The sequence below is a fragment of the Jaculus jaculus genome, chromosome 2 (assembly GCF_020740685.1).
Source record: "Jaculus jaculus isolate mJacJac1 chromosome 2, mJacJac1.mat.Y.cur, whole genome shotgun sequence".
Lineage (NCBI taxonomy): Eukaryota > Metazoa > Chordata > Mammalia > Rodentia > Dipodidae > Jaculus > Jaculus jaculus.
The window spans coordinates 95,505,408-95,524,890 of NC_059103.1; the positions used below are offsets into that span (position 1 = coordinate 95,505,408).

General features: G+C 43.4%; 1 protein-coding gene across 9 annotated transcripts in view; it reads left to right on the forward strand.

The window, feature by feature from the left end:
- Lef1 (lymphoid enhancer binding factor 1) overlaps positions 1 to 19,483 on the forward strand; it is a 136,894-nt gene that overhangs the window by 92,091 nt on the left and 25,320 nt on the right. For 5 of the 9 annotated variants that reach the window (XM_045143094.1, XM_045143092.1, XM_045143093.1 and 2 more), the window contains 5 exons: positions 897 to 1,029; positions 8,464 to 8,554; positions 10,247 to 10,330; positions 12,011 to 12,133; positions 13,188 to 13,350. In XM_045143094.1, coding sequence (XP_044999029.1) covers positions 897 to 1,029; positions 8,464 to 8,554; positions 10,247 to 10,330; positions 12,011 to 12,133; positions 13,188 to 13,350 — 594 coding nt within the window. The remainder of the gene's footprint in view (positions 1 to 896; positions 1,030 to 8,463; positions 8,555 to 10,246; positions 10,331 to 12,010; positions 12,134 to 13,187; positions 13,351 to 19,483) is intronic. The other 4 variants (XM_045143097.1, XM_045143095.1, XM_004671428.2 and 1 more) reach the window with 1 other exon arrangement.

Consider the following 19,483-nt stretch of genomic DNA (forward strand, 5'->3'; position numbering starts at 1 on the left):
ACACAAACACACACAAAATTTTCTTATAAATAATAGTTTTCTTATAAACAAGCCTAAGATACATAGAATATATATGTGTGTGTATATATATATATATATATGTATATGTATGTGTGTTATGTATGTATGTATATGTATATAGTTTTGAAACAGAATCTCTCCGTGTAGCTCAGGCTGGCCAGGAACTCATGTATCACAGACTGGCCCTCCACAATGCTCTGCAAAAGTATGTTAAAATACAAAAGATTAACAACTTAAAACGTTGCTTGAAATGTATTTTTGTTATGAGATTAAAATAAGATTAAAAATTTGCCCTTATTGGTAAATCCTTCTGGAAGCTAGAGCACCAGAACATGAGCCAAGCCAGTGCTAAACAAAGTGATGACGTCGTCTGACCAAGCGGCACGTGAAGCAGCAGTGTGCCATGTCCTCCAGGGCGCGGGGTGGTGGTGGGGGTTATGAACTTGTATGTTACAAATCTAGACTTACTGAAGAGTTGTTTACATTGGCAATCTTTAAGCATTTGTTTGTTAATGGGACACATTTTGATTGAGTGCCTATACAGGCAGCCAGGTGTATATAATGAGTATAGAGTTTATAACATATAACTGTTGCTCCAGGAACACTCCATTGAACATCACCTGAGGAGCTAATACAGAGGGAGTGTAAACATGTGTATACAGAGACTCATGTCTGGTAGAAGCACAGTGGTCACAGACCACTGGTGAAACAATGAAGAGTCTCTGTGGGCATTTCATGACTTGAGAGTATTTGCCATGAGCACCAAGGGTCCGAATGGACAGCTTACGCTGTGAGAGCTCAGGATGGTTCTGGGGTTGGTACAGTGCCTGGTTACTGCACCCATATTAATGACTGCCCTCGTGGTTACCTTACAGTCAAATAAAGTGCCCGTGGTACAGCCATCCCATGCGGTCCACCCTCTCACCCCCCTCATCACCTACAGCGATGAGCACTTTTCTCCAGGATCACACCCGTCGCACATCCCATCAGATGTCAACTCCAAGCAAGGTAAGAAAGAGCCCCTCTCCAACCCAGGCCTCCTTCGCTGAGCAAAGAGCCCAGTCTGATCAGCCTGGGTACCCTTGTGGGCCAAAGTGCATGTGGAGAAGAGTGATTCGTGGCTAGCAGTTCTTTAGAAACTCAAGAACTTTGTTGCTACTTTTGTATTAACACACAGAAGAAAAGCATACTAAAGTTATTTTTCAAGTAACAACTTTGAAAATCTGTGATTCACAATATAAACCAATGTATTATACAGACTAAAACTTCTATTCTCTGCAGTTCACTTACCTCAGCATGTACAATAGTTCCTCAGTTTACCAACAGAGGACATGTTTGATTATGTTTCAAGTCTCCTATTAAGTGGCTAAAACAGTGGCTAGCACCAAGGCACACAGTTAATTAACCCTTTTCCTTCGTAACTTAGTACTTAAACTATAGCCATAGCCTTCTCAGCTTGAGGACAGAGCAAAACTAATGCAAATTTCTTTTTCCTTCTTCAAAATACCACAGATGGGACGTTAGTTCATATTCTAGATATTCCAAATCTTAACAGATGATCTTGTTCCCTTTCTATGTTAAGTCCACAGTGTTCCTTCTTTCCCTTGAAAGGAGGAGGCCCTTTATGGCTTCAGCGTGCTGTGCCTAAATTGCCAACACCACTACCCTCTCAGTCAGGGCCGTTCAAAATGAAAGGGTTATTGGGGGACAAGCTCCGTACTGCCAGGACAGTCGATCCATTGCTGTGACCACCAGGACGGCTGGTAAGAGAATGATGAGGGGAGGTGGCAGCAGGTGAAGTGTACACAGCATGGATACCAGAGCCAGAGGACACTGTCCATCCTAGGCGGAGACCAGAGTCATCACAAAGTCTCATCATGCTACTCAGAACATTGCTCAGTTTCAAACCTATCAAAACGCTTGTTTCTGGAATTCCCCATTTAGTAATCTTATTGACCATGGAAAACTGAAACTAAGGCTGGGGTGAGAAGTTGATAACTGTAAGGTATTTTTTCCAGAGCCAGGGATCAAAACCTGGGACCTTATGACATGCCACACAAACATTTTAGCACTGAGCTATATCCCCAACCCCTGCTAATGGTAATATTTTTAAGAAGTAGAAAGAGAACAAATGTTATCCTTTTGAGCCTCTTATGATTTCCTTTGAGTACTCAGCTATACTCCCAATGTATTTTATCCTCTTTTTTGTTATTTACCACTACCTGCTTAGATGTTACAAATCAAGTATGAAACATCTTCTTCTCAAGTCAAGCAGTGTGCATTCTGTTTGGCTCCATGCGCTAATAACAAACTCTTCTTCTGCTTCATCTTCAGAAAAACACTTTTTTTTTTTCGAGGTAGGGTCTCACTCTGGCTCAGGCTGACCTGGAATTCACTATGTAGTCTCAGGGTGGCCTCGAACTCTCGGCGATCCTCCTACCTCTGCCTCCCAAGTGCTGGGATTAAAGGCGTGCGCTACCACACCCAGCTCTGAAAAACACTTTTTATGAGGTCTGAGAAATTGTGATACACTGAAATTGATTGGTAGAAGGATAAATGAAATAGATTGGTGGAAAGAAAAAGGAAATGGATTGGTAGCAGGACAAAGAGCTCCGGTTCTCTAAAGCTTCTGGCTGTGTCTTCTCTAGGCCAGCCTGTAGGGTCCCTTGGGCTCATCTCAACACAGCTTGTTGACCTTGCTATGCACATATAACCATGAACTTCAGCAGGACTTTTGAAGTTTCAAAGTGGAAAACCACAAGGAAGGGGCTAGGGGTCATGGTTCAGGTGGTAAAAGTGTTTGCAGCATAAGAGTCTGAGTTTGTACCACCAGCACTCACATAAATGCCAGGCGTGGTGGCTCATAGCTCTAAGCCCAGCATTTGGGAGGCAGACACCAGGATCTCCATGGCAAGGTGACTAGCCAGACGAGCTCAGCCAGCAAGCTTTGAGATCAGAAGCCCTATCGCAATAAATAAGGTAGAGAGCAATTGAAAAAGACATCTGACATTTGCCTCTGGCCTCCATTCACACACTCATGCACATATGACCCCCCCCCCCATATGCACCCACATACATAAGAACATGCACACTTACTCATACGCAGAAAGAATGGAAGAAAGGGGGGGGCAGGGAGAAAGGAGGGAAGGAGGGAGGGGGAGAGGAAGGGAGTGAACGAAGGCCAGAAAGAAGCAGAGTGCGGTGAGGTTCAGTTTGCCACGGCCTGCACTTCTCCCTGGTCCAGTCATGCTTCTACCCGACAGTAGACAGCAGCACTTAGTAAAAGGTGCACGTTGTTTAGAGGCCAAATCATTCCTACTGAGTTTCTTAGCGCCTTTATGTTAACTAGTGCGTTCAGTTTCTCCATAGTTGCAGTAGAGCGTGAACAAGAAGACTTACTTGACTTACTAGAGCCCAGGGGACTTTAGGCAGACAAAGAATCACCTGTGCAGATGTTTGCAGGTTGTCGGGAACACTCTGCCCAGTATATGTAAGGCTCTGTTTTTGTTTTATTTTCCCCTTTTCCTTTGAACGTGCTAGGGATCACCAAAACAAACAAACAAACAAACAAACAAACATGATATTCATGAGAAAGTAAAGTGTCTTTGACATACTGCCAGGGAGACACGAGGCAGGAAATCTAGTGTGGGTCACAATCTTCAAACTCTGTCTGAGCCTGACCTTTCATACAGATGCTCATGAAAAACTAGATTTAAAATCCTCAATGCACTACCTAAAGTTAGTTTTACATGTTTATTTTATAAATAAAAAGTGTTTTCTGTATCTTACCTCTTGCCTGAAGCATTTTGAAGTATTATTCACTTATTTAAAAGAAGAACGGATCATGGTTTAGTAGTTTTCGCTGAAGAATTCTAGGCCACTGCACTTTCTAAAAGAGACAGTTCAGGGCTAGAGAGTTGGCTTACTGGGGAAGAATTCTTCTCATGCACCTCTGAGGTCCTGAGGCAGGCTTGAGGCCACTTGAGTTCAATTCCCTAGCACCCACGTAACCAGCTGAGTGTGGCCCACACAAGTAACCCCAGTCCTGTGGGGAGCAGGGAGTAGAGGCCAGAGAATTGCTGGGCTTGCAAAACTGGGAGGCTCCCGAGTAAGTAAGGAAAATACTCCGATGCGTGGTGGAAGAGGACCCCAACGTTCTCCTCTGGTCTCCACAAATGCACGGAGGAAGCACTGCACCGCACACGCACGTGCACACACCACCCCACAGCACTGCATACACGCACATGCAAAAGACATGACAGTTTATAACCTGCTAGCGAGCACATGTATGTTTTCTCTTTTGGTTACTTCTGCTGCCCTGCCTTGTTTTGACTAATTTATATTGTTAGTTATCAGACCTTAAAAAGAAAACATAATGTAGTGCTATTGGAAAGGACTAGTGGCAAAACCAGAAGTCCTTGGCTTGTATTTCTTGCGTCTTTGTCTTGCTTCAAAATTCTGTGATTTAATTTTTAAAAAATTTTTTTTAAACTGTCTGTCTTTGTGTGGGGGTGTGTGTGGACATGTGTGAGTACAGTCACTGCCACTGGGTGCATGTGAAGATCGGTCGTGGCCCTCCATGTGGTTTGATACAGTGTCTTCTGTTCACCACTGCCTTTGCCAGGCTGGCTGGCTCCCAGGCTCACTTAGGTTCCCCTGCCCCCACCTCCCAGCTTGTTGTAGGAGACTGCGATTACAGATGAATGCACTACCCCATCTGACTTTGCATGGGCTCTGGGGATCCAAACTCAGGTCCTTACACCTGCGTGGCCAGCACTTTACCACTGTACCGTCTCTCTGGAGTTTTGTTCCACACTCTCTGCGTGCTTGCTTGAATAGGAAGATCCTGTTTTTCATTACATGTCTGCCCTGGCCTTTATGGATCCCATCATCATGCACCTCTGGGGATATGTAAACCCTGACTTGAAAACATTCATTTACATAATATTGAGTTTATATAATTCCATTTGCATACTTCCATTGCCACAATGCACTGAACTCACTAGGACTAGTGCTTTATTCCTTTTCTTTCCTTCTACCTTGCTCTAGTGTGTGTCTTGTAGCTCAGCTAGCTAGAGCCCGATGACACAGATGCCACAGTGGCTGGCCGCAGTGTCCCCTCAGCTGGTCATTTCACCTCAGGGTGAGAGGGGAAGAGTACTATGTCCAAACATTAACTCTAGAAGACACATTCAGGAAATATAAACTGCTTGTCTTTGGAAACCATTTTCATTTGTAGAAAAGTAACCTCAGGTTATTTTCCTATTAGAGACCACATTAGTTTCCACCTCTGTCTCTTTCTCTGCCTTTTCCAACTATGTGTGTGTGTGTGTGTGTGTGTGAGAGAGAGAGAGAGAGAGAGAGAGAGAGAGAGAGAGAGAGAGAGAATAGCAATCTTCTTTTCCCTACTCATTGTTAGTCTGGTAAAATATTAAAAGAAAAGATATTTTATAGAAATAGTGTTTATATATTTGTGTGAGCTATTGTATCTTTATAGATAACAACAGAAACTTACACAACATTTATACTCGGTGCCAGGCACTTTCCTGGATTCTACTAATTTTTCACAACAACATCAGTCATGTTATTTTCCTATGTCAAGAAACAATAACAAATAAATCTTCAAAGATTTGTAGTTAGTGATGGCATGACCATACATCTGACCCTTGATTTATTTACATTTAAAGAAATTACTAATTTAAAAATGCATAAGGGGGGACTGCAGAGATGGTTCAGCAGTTAAAGGCACTTACTTGCAAAGCCTGGTGGGTTTGATCCCTCACTATTCACATAAAGCCAGAAATACAAAGTGGTGCATCTGGAGTTTATTTGCAGTGGCAAGAGGCCCTGTAGCACCCATTCTCTCTCTCTCTCTCTCCTCTTCCTCCCTTCTTCCCTCCTTGAGAGTACAATATATAAAATTAGAAAAAGAATAGCTTAGAAATGCATGAGGCTGTGTTGAGTATATCCTCTAGCACATAGTAAATATTTGATGAATATTGGTTGCACAAAGGGTGTGAAATGTAACTCTAGTGGTCCAGCAGCTGATGGGGAGGCACACATGTAGGACTCTTTGAAACTAAGATATTAAAACAGCCACGGGCTTTCAGGAAGGCACAGACTCATTGTCCATGCAATGACCCGAGCCACCTAGTGTACTTACATGCATATGCAGAAACCCTGATAGTACTGACCCAGCATAGGGAAAGGGTGCGCTAGCATGGGTGTTACTAGCATGTTTGTTTACTCATTGAAAAATATCTATGGAAGACAACTATGATTTGATATGTAATTGGTAAAACACAGTGAAGTTCTGTATTGAAAATACAGATAAATTTAGGTGTCATTACAAAGGACAGTGTTATGCAAGGTAGGAAGAAATGCCTGGGAGAGGCATCTCAAAGTTGAGTAGGACTTCAGTAGTCATAGGCATGCCCACATAGGCCTGTATGCAGAAGGAACTGTGAAAGGGTCGTTCCTGCCCTATAACTGCAAAAGGAAATCCAGCTAGTTTGTAATTTCATCCTGCTGAATGACTGCTATGCAAAACTAAGTGTGGGCAGAATGTGGACCAGTGCGATGAGCTAAGGGCCAATGTTGTCCATTTAAAAGCCAGCCTATTCCTCTGTGTGTCCAGTAATGAAAGCCCAGGACAAACCTCTCTTCCGTGTACCGAGACAGATGCGAGCAAAGCTACATAACCTTCTAGACCTTAACCTTCACATCTGCAGAATAAAGGGGCGAAAGTAGCTAATTCAGGTAGGCCATGACTTCTAACCAGTATTTTACTGTAATAAAACTCATATTTTCACTGAATTTCAAATGTTACACTGAACTGATCTGGCTGTCTTGATGTTTTTTAGTATGCTCAGTCCTCCCTGCCCACCTCAGATCCTAAGATTTGGGGTTTTGTGAATCTTATCTTGAGGGAGTAGCCAGTTAGAAGAGCATCACCCTTGGGTCACCCCTCCTCATTCCCAGGAGCAAAAAAAAAAAAAAAAATCCTAGAGGATAATATTTGGGAACTACTGGGATCAACAGGATTTACATTCCTAGGGAAAAAAAAAAAAATAAGCCAGGCATGGTGGTGCACTCCTTTAATCCCAGCACTCTCGGGAAGCAGAGGTAGGTGGATCACCATGAGTTCGAGGCCACCCTGAGACTACAGAGTGAATTCTAGGTCAGCCTGAGCTAGAGTGAGACCCTACCTTGAAAAACCAAAATAAATAAATAAATAAAAATAAAATATTTGAGGTAATTATTTTGAAAACAGCAAAAAGTTAGTTGATATAAAACAAGAGTTCTATTGAGAAGGACATTAATACCTTTCTCCTTTTGATCTACTTTCTGTAAGAATTGAGAAATTGATCTCTCTTCATATTAACATCAACTTTGAAGGCAGCACTAAGTCACTCCCTTATGTTCAAGGCCTTCCATGTCCCATAAGCTCCGCATGAAGTTCCAGGCACGTTCAGAAGCATCTTCCACGAGCTAACCTAATTTCATGTGTTAGTCAGTATACTTGTAATCACTGGGTGTTTAGCTTTGGAATGGGTGTTTATACTATACATGGAACTGGTCTCTTAAAGCCCTAGTTATCTGTATGAAGCAACTTATGTGTCTCTTTTCAGAATCACTTTTCCACAAATACATTAAATTTTGTATTTTACATAGCATGCATTTGTCTTTATTTTATTTTATTTTTATTTTTCTCCTATACCTAAGGTAAGAGATAAGCAAAGGGGTGTCAACTGGGAGCAGAACTGGGTGCTTTTCGTGGTCACAGAATGGTGTCTATGCTCCAGGGAATTGTTTCAAGTTTAAGAAACAATTTGGTGGTGCTTTGCTTTGCTGTGCAACACAGCTAATCCAAAGCAGTGTGACCTTGGCGCCCAGAGGACTCAAGTTGATGAAGAGCTTAGGGGAAGCTGAAGTGGCACACAGACCCAGTGAATCATATCAAGTATGACCACTGTGGCGCTCAAGATGATTCCTAATTAATCCTGATCCTCTGAGGTATCTATGTGTCCATAAGGGAACCAGGGAAAATGGCAATTTACCTAATCTTTGAGCGCCATAGCAGGCCATCATCTTCTGAGGAGTGGCATTTTCCATTCTACACAATTGTCTACCATTTCCATAATCCAAGTGAAATTGTGATGTCAAAATAAATCATTTACAAAACTATTTGGATGGCTGTTTTCCTGGCAGCATATTTATTCCTGCAGGAATTTCTTAAGACACACTTTATGAAGACCCTGCTTTGCAAGAAACTGAAGCCTTGAGAAAGGTTACAAGCTCATGTTCCTTCGTGTCATCTGATGAATAAATAACTATCTGTACCATAAATACTAGCAGCATAAAGCATTTTATTGCTTTTCAGTCTTTCTGGATAAATGACCTGTGAGTCTGAAAGAACTACCTCTCTGTTCTTCATAACAGGCATGTCCAGACACCCTCCAGCTCCTGATATCCCCACCTTTTATCCCCTGTCCCCTGGCGGTGTTGGACAGATCACCCCACCTCTTGGCTGGTAAGTACTTTCCTGCAGCCTCCAGTGAGGAGTTTGAACACATGCTCTTCCCCTCTCCGTTCATGGGAATTAGCTCTACGAACAGTCACACTTATGGAATGTAGGAAGTTTTACATCAACAATCAAGGTGCTAACTTTATTTCATTTCAATTTAAAAGATTAAAAAACATAGAGACTTTGAAATGGATTGACTCTGTTCACTAATATGTGTAGAAAATGACTGTGTAACATTTTCTTTGAAGCTTATAGTTTTATGGATTCAATTTGTGGCTTTGGGCATTTGCCATGCTGCATGGAGCTGGAGCCCAGTATGGATTTTCTCTTCTAGGTTTCTTCTGAGCAAGTCATTTCTGAAGTGTGAACTTAGACACACTGAATATGTACTTTTTCTCCTAAGTGAGCAAGCGAGGCAAATGACACATCACTAGAGAGAAATTCAACAGATTACAAGCATCTTTTGAATGCTAATAAAGCAAGCATCCAATTTCATTTTCAGAGGAAAAAAACTGATTTGGGGGCTTTCATTTTCTTCAGAATCCAAATATGAATGTTCTTTATTTTGTGGTGAGTGCTTATTTAAAAAACACTCTTGCTGCTCCATTCAAAATTTTAAATTCTGGAGATAAAGGAGACATGGTGGAGAGAAAAGCTAATTTTATATAAAGCAGCCCATCTTTATCATTTGATCATTACTACACAGCTCCCTCCTCTGACTCCCATGCCCCTCCCTCCTTCCTTCTCACCTCTCCCAAGGCTTCAGTGAATGTCTCTTTTCTCTGTTTGGCCAGCTGTCACCTCCATATCATGGCCCCACCTTCCTACCTGGATATTTTGACATTTTCTCTTAAATCAGCAAGGATAAGACATCTCACTGTGGAAATTCCTGCTTGCTTGCATTCCAAGGCCTCTCCCTTCCTCCTTCTCTTCCCCATCTAAATCTTCCAGTCCAGTAATTCTGCATTTAATTGGTTTTGTTGTTACATGTTCAAACCTAGCTCAATTATTCTGTCTGAACTCAGTCACTTAGGCACAATAGCCGTATGCTGAGTTGCATCACCGGTAGCTAGAAATAAAGATTGTATAAGAGAAAATCGTGAGATATTAGAAAACAGAGGATTTGGAAGGGGGACTTCTCAAGATGGAGGAAAGTCATAGCAGTGAATTTGTCTTTTATTTCTTGACTTTAACACATTTATATAAGTGTGGGAGAGGTGCAGTGCCTCAGAAGTATTTATTAATTTTTATGTAAACATAACATTTTATGCCCTTCTCCCATTTCTAAACTTCTCAAAGGTTTGGATAAAGACTTCACTAAACTGTTTCTGTGAAGGGATATTTCACCATTCTCGGGGTGGTGTTATATCCATCACCCAAAGTGTCTACTTTGTTCAAAGCCTTAACAGGGTTGGGTGAGGGGAAGGGAATAAAAACCAGGTAATCAAGGGATGAGCTTGCTTTCCCAGTTGAAGAAGGGAGATTTTTATTCCAAAAAAAAAAAAAAAAAAAATGGTGCTTTTGCTGGGGGGTGGAGGGTGAGGAAGGGAAGCAGCCGCACCTCTGAGGAAATGCTGGGGTGGTGAGAATCCATAGACTCCTTTTGAGTACGCCCCTCTTTTCCCCTCACCAAACTCTGACTGCTGCTTGGTAACTCATGTTTTGTCATTGATGGGTTCCTCTCTTCTGTGACCTCAGGCAAGGTCAGCCTGTATATCCCATCACGGGTGGATTCAGGCAACCCTACCCATCCTCACTGTCAGGCGACACTTCCATGTCCAGGTAGGTGGGGGTGGACACGTGGCGCTCAAGGCCACATCGCTCCTCTGTGCTCGCAGCTCATGGCCCGCGCTTGCCTCTCGACCGGCCGGCTAGGAGGGCGCATAGCCCAGCCCCAAGTGTGTCTGTGCAGCGTGCCTGGCTCCCACACTAGGTGTCGCGGAGATTCCTGGCCAGGAGTGACACCAGGAAACATTGCCTCCTACAGAATTCACTCCCATCGAATCATAGGTTGACAAATGTACCCGAAGTGGATGTTATAAGAAGAGCTTGCTTGATTCAAAGAACGCTGAGGGTGGACTATGTATGGAAAGACAAAAACTAGTTTGGTCCTAGTTCTATCATTTGCTTCCTCCGAGGAAGCTTGAATCAGTTTAATGTGGCGTACTTGAAAACGCCCCACGGTCTAGCACCTCTCTGGACACCACTGAGGCTGCTGGGGGAGAGAGGACGGAGCTCATAATCTGTTGGGCCACACAGGCAGAGTTCACGTCCTAGTGTGCGAATCAGGCCCTGTGTGGACATGCTACTGCAAGCGAAGCTCTGGGAGCCGGGCCGGGCCACACTGAGACTGCTCTGTGTGACGCTTCTGCTTCGGGAAGGGATGGCTTTTGTGCCCTGTGCTTGATGTACACACAGCTTTGTGCTGTATCATCTGTGTGTCCCGTGTGGCTTTCCCAAGGGAGCTAGTGTCGTTGTGCTGGAAGTCAAACTGGTGGGTTATTAGCTGGTTGTGCATCTGTCCTTTCATGTGGGTATGAAATTCACCCCTTCCATGATGAATTTCAGCTTCTATATGCGTAATATCATTTGTTCAATAAAATATATGTAGCCGGTGAGGGTGAGGGAAGAGAGTTAATACCCTTCCTTTTTTAAAGTTTTTCATTTTAACACTGTGTAAAAACTAAAATCAGGGTTTTCTTTCAGGCAAATAGCCAGCCTCAGTTATTTTTGCAAACAACATTTAGTAGGGCATCATTATTTGGTTGAATATTTATATTTTTTTAGTATGGTTCCCTAGTACTTAAAAAAATGTATATTTGAAACATTAAGCGTTCAAGCAGAGTCCCCTTTTTTGTCTCCAAATGAAGGAAGGGATGTATACACTCTGAAGAAGGACTGGTGAAGGTTTTCTTATGAAATTGTATCTTTACTTTAAAACACTTTGAAAAGCAAAGACTCCTAAGGCATATCTCAGTTACCCGAAAGCATGTTTGAAAGGACTGCATAGCAGCTTCCTTCCTTGCCGTTAGCTGGTGGCAGTGGGTAGACTAAGACCTTACCTCGTAGAGTCTCACTCAGATGGGGCTTATGACTTGATGCAGAACTGTAGCCTTCCCTGTAATTAAGTTCTCTCCCTTAATTCTGCTATCAGTTTTTCATCAGACTTGGTCCTTCATTTTGTATAAGGATAATGAGAACTTTTGAAATGAAGGACTGAAAAAGTCTCTTCTCAGTTGTCCCCTCTTGATACACATGCAAAAGCCAGTGATATGGAAAAAAAAAAAACTGTACATAATGGTTTGCTTGCAAATGTGAGCAAAGATTTTAATGCAGTATCTTTAACTTTCACATAGAGTCAATTAGAGTTAGTGAATTATTTTGGAATTCTCTCTAGCTATGATCACAACAGACAAGAGTACACACTGTTGTGTTTTGTTGTTTTCCCCTCTTTTCTTTTAGGTTTTCCCATCATATGATTCCTGGTCCTCCTGGTCCCCACACAACTGGCATCCCTCACCCAGCTATCGTAACGCCTCAGGTCAAACAGGAGCATCCGCACACTGACAGTGACCTAATGCATGTGTAAGTAGACCCTCCTCCTTTGCGGATGGGCACTTAGAGCTGTCATTCCCTCCCTGTGTTTAAGCTGCCCCTTTCGTCTGTTGTGAAATTCTGCAAGGCGCTGTCACTGAACGCAGCAAGCAGCATTATATCTCAGTGGCTTGATCCCGAAGTGTCACAAAGCACAGACTTTCACAGTTCATGGAAAGTCACATGGGAGAGGAATGTTTTGAGTGTAGGCATGAGAAATCTTAAGCCATTTGGCCATTTATTCCACCAGGCTTTCATTTAGCCTAGAGTGCTGAGTGAGAGAGCCCGTTAGTTCCTGCATGAAGCGGACTGGACGGCTGAGTGCTCTTCTTTCTGGAAACGCAGTCACCCTGGTTGGGTGACTTCATAGCACAGGATTCAAGGCATAGGGGCCAACAGAGGGCAGGTTTCCCTGTTAGGCCACTATGGATTGACACTGGTTGAGCCAGGCTCAATTACCTTACCCTGAGAACTGAGAAATAGCTCCGCTTAATTGGGGTTTGTTGATGAGGCACACAGTGTGCAGTACTCCATTAAGCCCCTGCAAATACATTCAAAAGCAGTTTACATTTGTTTGGAAGGAAGGGTCCAAAGTTTTATTAGCTTCTCAAAGCGTCCTTTTCCCCCTGCCCTCCAAAGCTAAGCTCTATTGCTCTGAAAATGGGTTGATCCCCTGTGCTATGTGCTCACTGTCCTTTGAGGTGACCAACAAGCCTCAGCTTCAGGGCCCTGAGTGGAGCATCCGCCCAGCTGACCCACTTCCATCTTGTTGGGTACTTGTGCAGCTCTCGGTGCACTTCCTCACAGTGAAGGATCCTTATTCACAGCCAGTGCGTAGACGAGACCTGTGGTTTGGTTGCTTGGGGTTTTATCAAACAGGCCAAGAGTTGTTCTTCTAAGCTGATGGTGTCCTCGGGGCCTTACAGAGAGCCAGGAGGGTCATTCCCACCCAAATTCAGCAGTGCCAGTGACTAGATGTTCTTCTCCTCCCACCTCTCCCTCACTCCTACCCTTTTCCCTAACCACCCCCACAACCCCCATTTAGGAAGCCTCAGCATGAACAGAGGAAGGAGCAGGAGCCAAAAAGACCTCACATTAAGAAGCCTCTGAATGCTTTCATGTTATACATGAAGGAGATGAGAGCGAATGTCGTAGCAGAGTGCACTCTGAAGGAGAGTGCGGCTATCAATCAGATCCTGGGCAGAAGGGTAAGTAGCGGATGGCATGTGCATGTTCATGACAACTGGGGACTGGCCTCACTGAACCTGTTCCAGTGTAGTTACATATCAGGTGTGTGTGTGTGTGTCTGACTAGCAGGCACTTGGAAAAGTTAAAAAGGACACAGAACATAGTGATAACATTCAGGAGGATTCTATATGTATTGTAAACAGCTTCCAGTATACCTGGCACATAGGAAACTTCCTGGTACTATAAGCTGTATTTACGGTCACTGTGTGTGTGTGTGTGTGTGTGTGTGTGTGTGTGTGTGTGCGCGTGCGCGCACATGTGCCTAAGTGCACACACTCATGTGCATGTGTTGTGCATATGTGTGTGCCTGTGTGTGGAAGCCAGAGGACAACTGTGGGTGTCCTTCCTTGGGAATGCCATCCACCTTGGTTTAAGATAGGGCCTCTCATTGGCCTGGAACTTGTCTAATTAGATGGACCTCTCTAGCACTGTGATAACAAGCACAAGCTACCCCAGCTGACACATTGTTACGTAGGTACTAGGGTTTGAACCCAGGACCTTAAATTTGCAGTGAAAACCCTTTTCTGGCAAGCTATTTCCCCTACCCTTTACAATCATCTAATAATCATTCATTCATTCATTCATTTTGTGTGTGTGTGTGTGTGTGTGCATGCGCATGCATGCAGGTGTGCATATGGAGGTCAGATGACCACTTTCATGTTGGTCTTTACCGTCACTGCTGTATTCACAAACCTCCAAGAAATTCTCCCGAGTCCATCTCCCTTCTCACAGACAAGGCACACTGGGAAAACCAAAGCCCATCACAGCTTCCAGCTTTTATGTGGAGTTTTAGATTCAACCTCAGACACTTAAAGTTGGGTGGCAAGCATTTTACCCACTGAGCCATCTCTCTAGCCCTGCTTTCATTCTTTAACCATTTCCCATATGTCTATATGTACCTGTCAGGATGCTTGACACGGGTAACAATTACTGAATAAAGTAGATATGGCCCTGGCCTTTTGGGAGTATATAAGTTTGTAACTGGATATAGATCCATAATTACCTAATAAAATTATGGTGAATACTATGAATGTAGCTAGCAAGATTATATCACATGAAAGAATAACAGGGGACAGCAAAAGTCCCTCTGAGCTCATCACATGTAAGCTGAGACTTGAGCGATGGGCAACGGTCGGTTAGTGGAAGAGGAAGGCCCCCGTGCATGCAAATTGTGAGCAAAAGCTTGCTTTAGACACATCAGACCTGGGGACAGAAGTGGCCACTCCTTCCCAAGCTGGAAGAGACCTGCTGTGCTGAGAGACTGTCAGAAGACTTTTCAGGGAACTGGGAAATGGCTTAGTGGTTAGAGCCTTTGACTCTGAAGCCAAAGGACCCCGGTTTGAACCGCCGGGACGCACGCGAGCCCAAGGCACAAGGGGGCGCTCGTGTGTGCTAGGGTACCTGGTGTGCCCATTGCCTGTATCTGTCCCTTTCTCTTGGGCTGGAGAGATGGCTTAGCGGTTAAGCGCTTGCCAGTGAAGCCTGTGGACCCCGGTTGGAGGCTCAATTCCCCAGGACCCACGTTAGCCAGATGCACAAGGGGGTGCACGTGTCTGGAGCTCGTTTGCAGTGGCTGGAGGCCCTGGCACGCTCATTCATTCTCTCTCTCTCTCTCTCTCTCTCTCTCTCTCTCTCTCTCTCTCTCTCCCCCTCCCTCCCTCCCTCCCTCCCCCCCCCCTCTCTGCCTGCCTGCCTTTCTCTCTCTCTCTCAAATAAATAAATAAAAATAAACAAATTTTTTTTTTTTAAAAAAAAGACTTTTCAGGATTCAGAAGTCTTATTTCTAGAGATTGATCTCTGATGCTTAAAGCACACCTGCATCAAGTTTCTGGATTGCCCCCCTTTGCTTCCCTTCCTCCCTCTGCCCGTGCCTTGACACTTTCTGAGCCCTTGTTGTGTGTGAAACATGAGGTTCTAACTAGGATAGACACACTAAGATTCTTTATCCAACAGCTGGTCAGCAAACTAGCCAGTCCTTTCAAGTACTTTTTGAGGGTTTGAAATAATTTTAGTTAAACTGAATAGTGGCTGAACAAGTTACAATTTGTGTAACTGAAAAATTGAGTTTTCACCATACCTGGATTATCATTTTAGAAATGCTTCTTGTTTTCTTTGTTGATGATCTCCATAGATGTATAGTAATTTCTTAATCTATGACCCCTGTGAATGTGTTTTTTGCCTTTTAAAAACATTCACAATCTGGGTGCAGAGGGTCTAACTAACCTTGTGGAACATAGGACCATGTGTTAGCTGCAGTTGGTAATAATTTTTATCCTGTTTGTTCCCAACCCAATCCATTTCAACGTTTGTAGCAAGATAGCCAGGAGGCTGGCAGTCCATGTGAATGGGGAAACTAGGCTTTCTTTCATTATCGATTCCCATCAGAGACCATCAACTTAGGCCATTTCCAATCTGTGAGACACCAGGGTTTCAGGGGTAAGGTTCAGGGGTAAGGTGCAAAAGCAGATTATAGTGTTTTTTTTTTTTTTTTTTTTTTTTGGTCCTGGGTGCAATGCTCTATCTCCTTGTGGGTTCTTAAACACTTAATGATGATAATTATAATGATTCCCAAGCCAGATCATAGCAGATGAATGATTCCCATCATCTTTGAAGGACTCCACCTTAAAAGCCTAAAGGTTTATGAATACTTCCCTTGACTTTTAAAAGAAAAAACTGGGGGGAGGGATTAAAAAGAAAGGTTGATGGTTTCAGTTCAGCTCTCATAACATGCCTGGCTTTCTCTTCTCCCTCTCTGAGCCAAACGCCCCCGGCCCTCCAGCAGGAATGGGCTTCCTGCTCGAGAGCGTGAGGGTATGATCTTGAGGTATGTTTCCCATTTTTAATACACCTTTCCAACAATTGCTACTTTCTCAGCTCCCTGAACGATGCCAGGGCCAAGCATGTTTCCTGACGGATGGTTCTCATTTGGGGTCTCTCTCTGTCTTTGATTTAGACACCTGTTTCGATTTATAGGCCTCTGAGATCTTTGATTGAGATCAGGTTTTCTGTCCTCTCAGAACTCCCCTCTGGCAGGGCTGTCCTTACTGGCTCTTTAAAGTCCTGGCTTTAAAATCATGAAGTTTTACACTGGGATGATTAGACTTCTTAAAAGTAGATCTAAAATCCATCCTGGAACATTTTATCTTTTGATTTTTTTTAAATTCATCTTTCTATGTCTAAAAAAGAAATGTCCAGTTATACAAATTAAACAAATACACACACACCACTCACATATATACACACAGAGAGAGAGAGAGAGAGAGAGAGAGAGAGAGAGAGAGAGAAGTCTTTTTAGTATAGCTTTATTGTCAGAATGTTTTGTAAATTTTTAAAAAATTAACAGATCTTTCCCCCTATAATCGTGTAAAACTTGGACAATGAAATTTGATTTTCAGAAACTTATCTCTTTATTGTTCAGTAAGCAAGAAGTTTATAGCCAATTGTGCCTGTGAAATTCCTTCAAGGAAAGAGCATCCTTCTTTCCTGTTTTTTTCACTTCTACTTTCAATGTAAAAATCCCAGTGCCACTGTGTTATCTGTGATTTCTGTCTGCTAAAGAATTATTTGTGAGCAGGTTTTGAGCTTGACAAATATCAGGGAACTAAAAGCAATTAAAAATATAACTAAAAGTTCATTTTGTATCTTGCTTTTTGCCTTCTTGCATTTTATTTAGTTTTGTCAACCTAACTTCTGTGATTTATCTGAGAAATACTTGCTTATTTGGGTATTGGTATGTAGGAGTTGATTTTTACTTACAATTCTGGGTTTGCCCGACAAGTTCCAAAGCTCTCATAGTTCTGTGAAGCTCTCCAGATCTCCAGCAGCAATGGGATGCATTACAATTACAATACCCGGGGTGGTACTCAGCAAATGAGTGAAGGATGATGGAGAAATGGAAGACTTCCTCCTTGTCTCCATCTTTTCTCCCCTCTGCTGGCTCTGCCACACTTTGTTTCTTGCTAGTCACATTTATTTATCTCAGAGTTAGTAGTTTGAAAATCGATGACCAGTGTTTTCTCAAAAGAATAAAAAAGGCCAATCTTTTCTATAACGTCCAGTTGCTCACAGCTTCCCATGAGCTTGTCCGCAGTAGATGAGCACCCCTGGCTGGAGAGAGGTGACTTGCCTGCCACAGGCACCACTATTGACCAGCGCCCCCGCACCCTGCCCCACCACGACCATGCTTCTGTTTAGCTCCATTTGTCTCATTTGTTTCTATTCTGCCAGTACAATTAAGTGTGTTCTTCATAACTTTTTGATTCAGAGTTGTCTTCTGCCACCTTCCTTCTATTTATTTACTTATTTATTTATTTTAACAAAAGCATATGACTTTGCCTTTAGGCTCACACCAGGTTCACTGAGCACCATACTTTTTAGCTTCACAAGCTTCTAAAGCAACTAAGAAAAACCATCTGCTCTATCTAACACTGAGGGCTTAGCTTTTAAAGGAATCTTTAAAGGAAGAGGAACTTGTTGCCCAGCCTGCAGATACTGCTATTGCCCTGCTGGCATGATGGAACGATGTTGTCCCTCCTGTGAGATCAGCCCTTTGTCTGTAGAGCACTCTCAGGGCTGCATCCAAGTTGATGAGGATCTAGACGTAACATCTTCCATCTCTCCTCAGCCTCTGTCTCCCACCTTTCTTTCCATTTCAATCCTTTTTTCTTTTTTTAATTGACAACTTCTATATTTACAGACAACAAACTGTGGTATTTCCCTCCCCTCCCTCACATTCCCCTTCATAACTCTGCTCTCCATCATATCCCCTCCTCTCTCCATTAGACTCTCTTTTAACTTGATCTCATCATCTTTTTCTCCTATTATGAGGGTCTTGTGTGGGTATTGCTTGGCACTGTGAGGTCTTGGATATCGAGGCCAATTTCTTTCCAGACAGTTGTATGTAAGGAGTGGTACCCTTCCTTTGGCTCTTACATTCTTTCCGCCACCTCTTCTGCAGTGAACCCTGAGCCTCGGAGGGTATGAGATGTTTCAGTGCTGGATACTCCTCCATCCTTTTTTCTTTAAAATTGTTTATTTAAAAAATAATAACAATCTGCAGAGATGGTTCTGTGAGTAATGTGCTTGACACTCAAGCATGAGAGCCCAAGGTGGGATCCCTAGAGTCCACGCAAATGCTGGGCATAGTAATACACACCTGTAATACACACCTGTAACCCCAGCACTGGGGAGGATGAGACAGCAGTCTCTGAAGCTCACTGACAAGCTAGTCCAGATGAATTGGTGAGTTTTTGGTTGTGTGAAAGATGGCTTAGCAGTTAAAGGCACTTGCCTGCGAAGTCTAAGGACCCAGGTTCAACTCCCCAGAATCCACATAAACCAGATGTACAAGGTTATGCACGTGCATGAGGTGGAACACTTGTCTTGGAGTTCAATTACAGTCGTTAGAGGACCTGGCACACCAATTGTCTCTCATAGATTGTGAGAGAGACTTTGTCTCAAGGAATAAGGTATAGAGTGACTGAGGAAGGCCCCTGACATTGACCTCTGGTCTCCACAGTCACGTGCACACACACATACTAACATGTGTGCACACACATATACAACAGTAAGATCACAGAGATTAAAATCAATACGCAGGAAGGCCAGAAAGCAAACTCAGGAGCTTCATGACTAAGTGCTAGGGGACAGGAGGAGGCTCCCAGCCATGAGAAAGGGAAAGAGAGGACAGACCCTCAGAGACACTGGAGTAGGAGCGCAGGAGGGGGAAATGCCCAACTACATGAGCGATTCAGAGAGAGACAGAGACACTGGGGGGAGTCTCTACTTCCTGCAACCACCCTGAATTCTGTGCTATCGTCTCACAGATGGTGGGTGCCCCAGAGCCAGTCAGTTCATTCTGGGAGGTTCTGCTGGCCAATCTTGGCATCTAGGAAATAGGGAAAATACTTGTAAAGTGTCTGTTGGGGACCCAAACAGGACAACTCATATGTACATATTTGCAAAAAGTATGTTGTATGGGCTGGAGAGATGGTTTAGTGGTTAATGTACATGCCTGCGCAGCCTATGAACCCAGGTTTGATTCTCCAGGTCCCATGTAAGCCAGATGCACATGGTGGCACATGCATCTGGAGT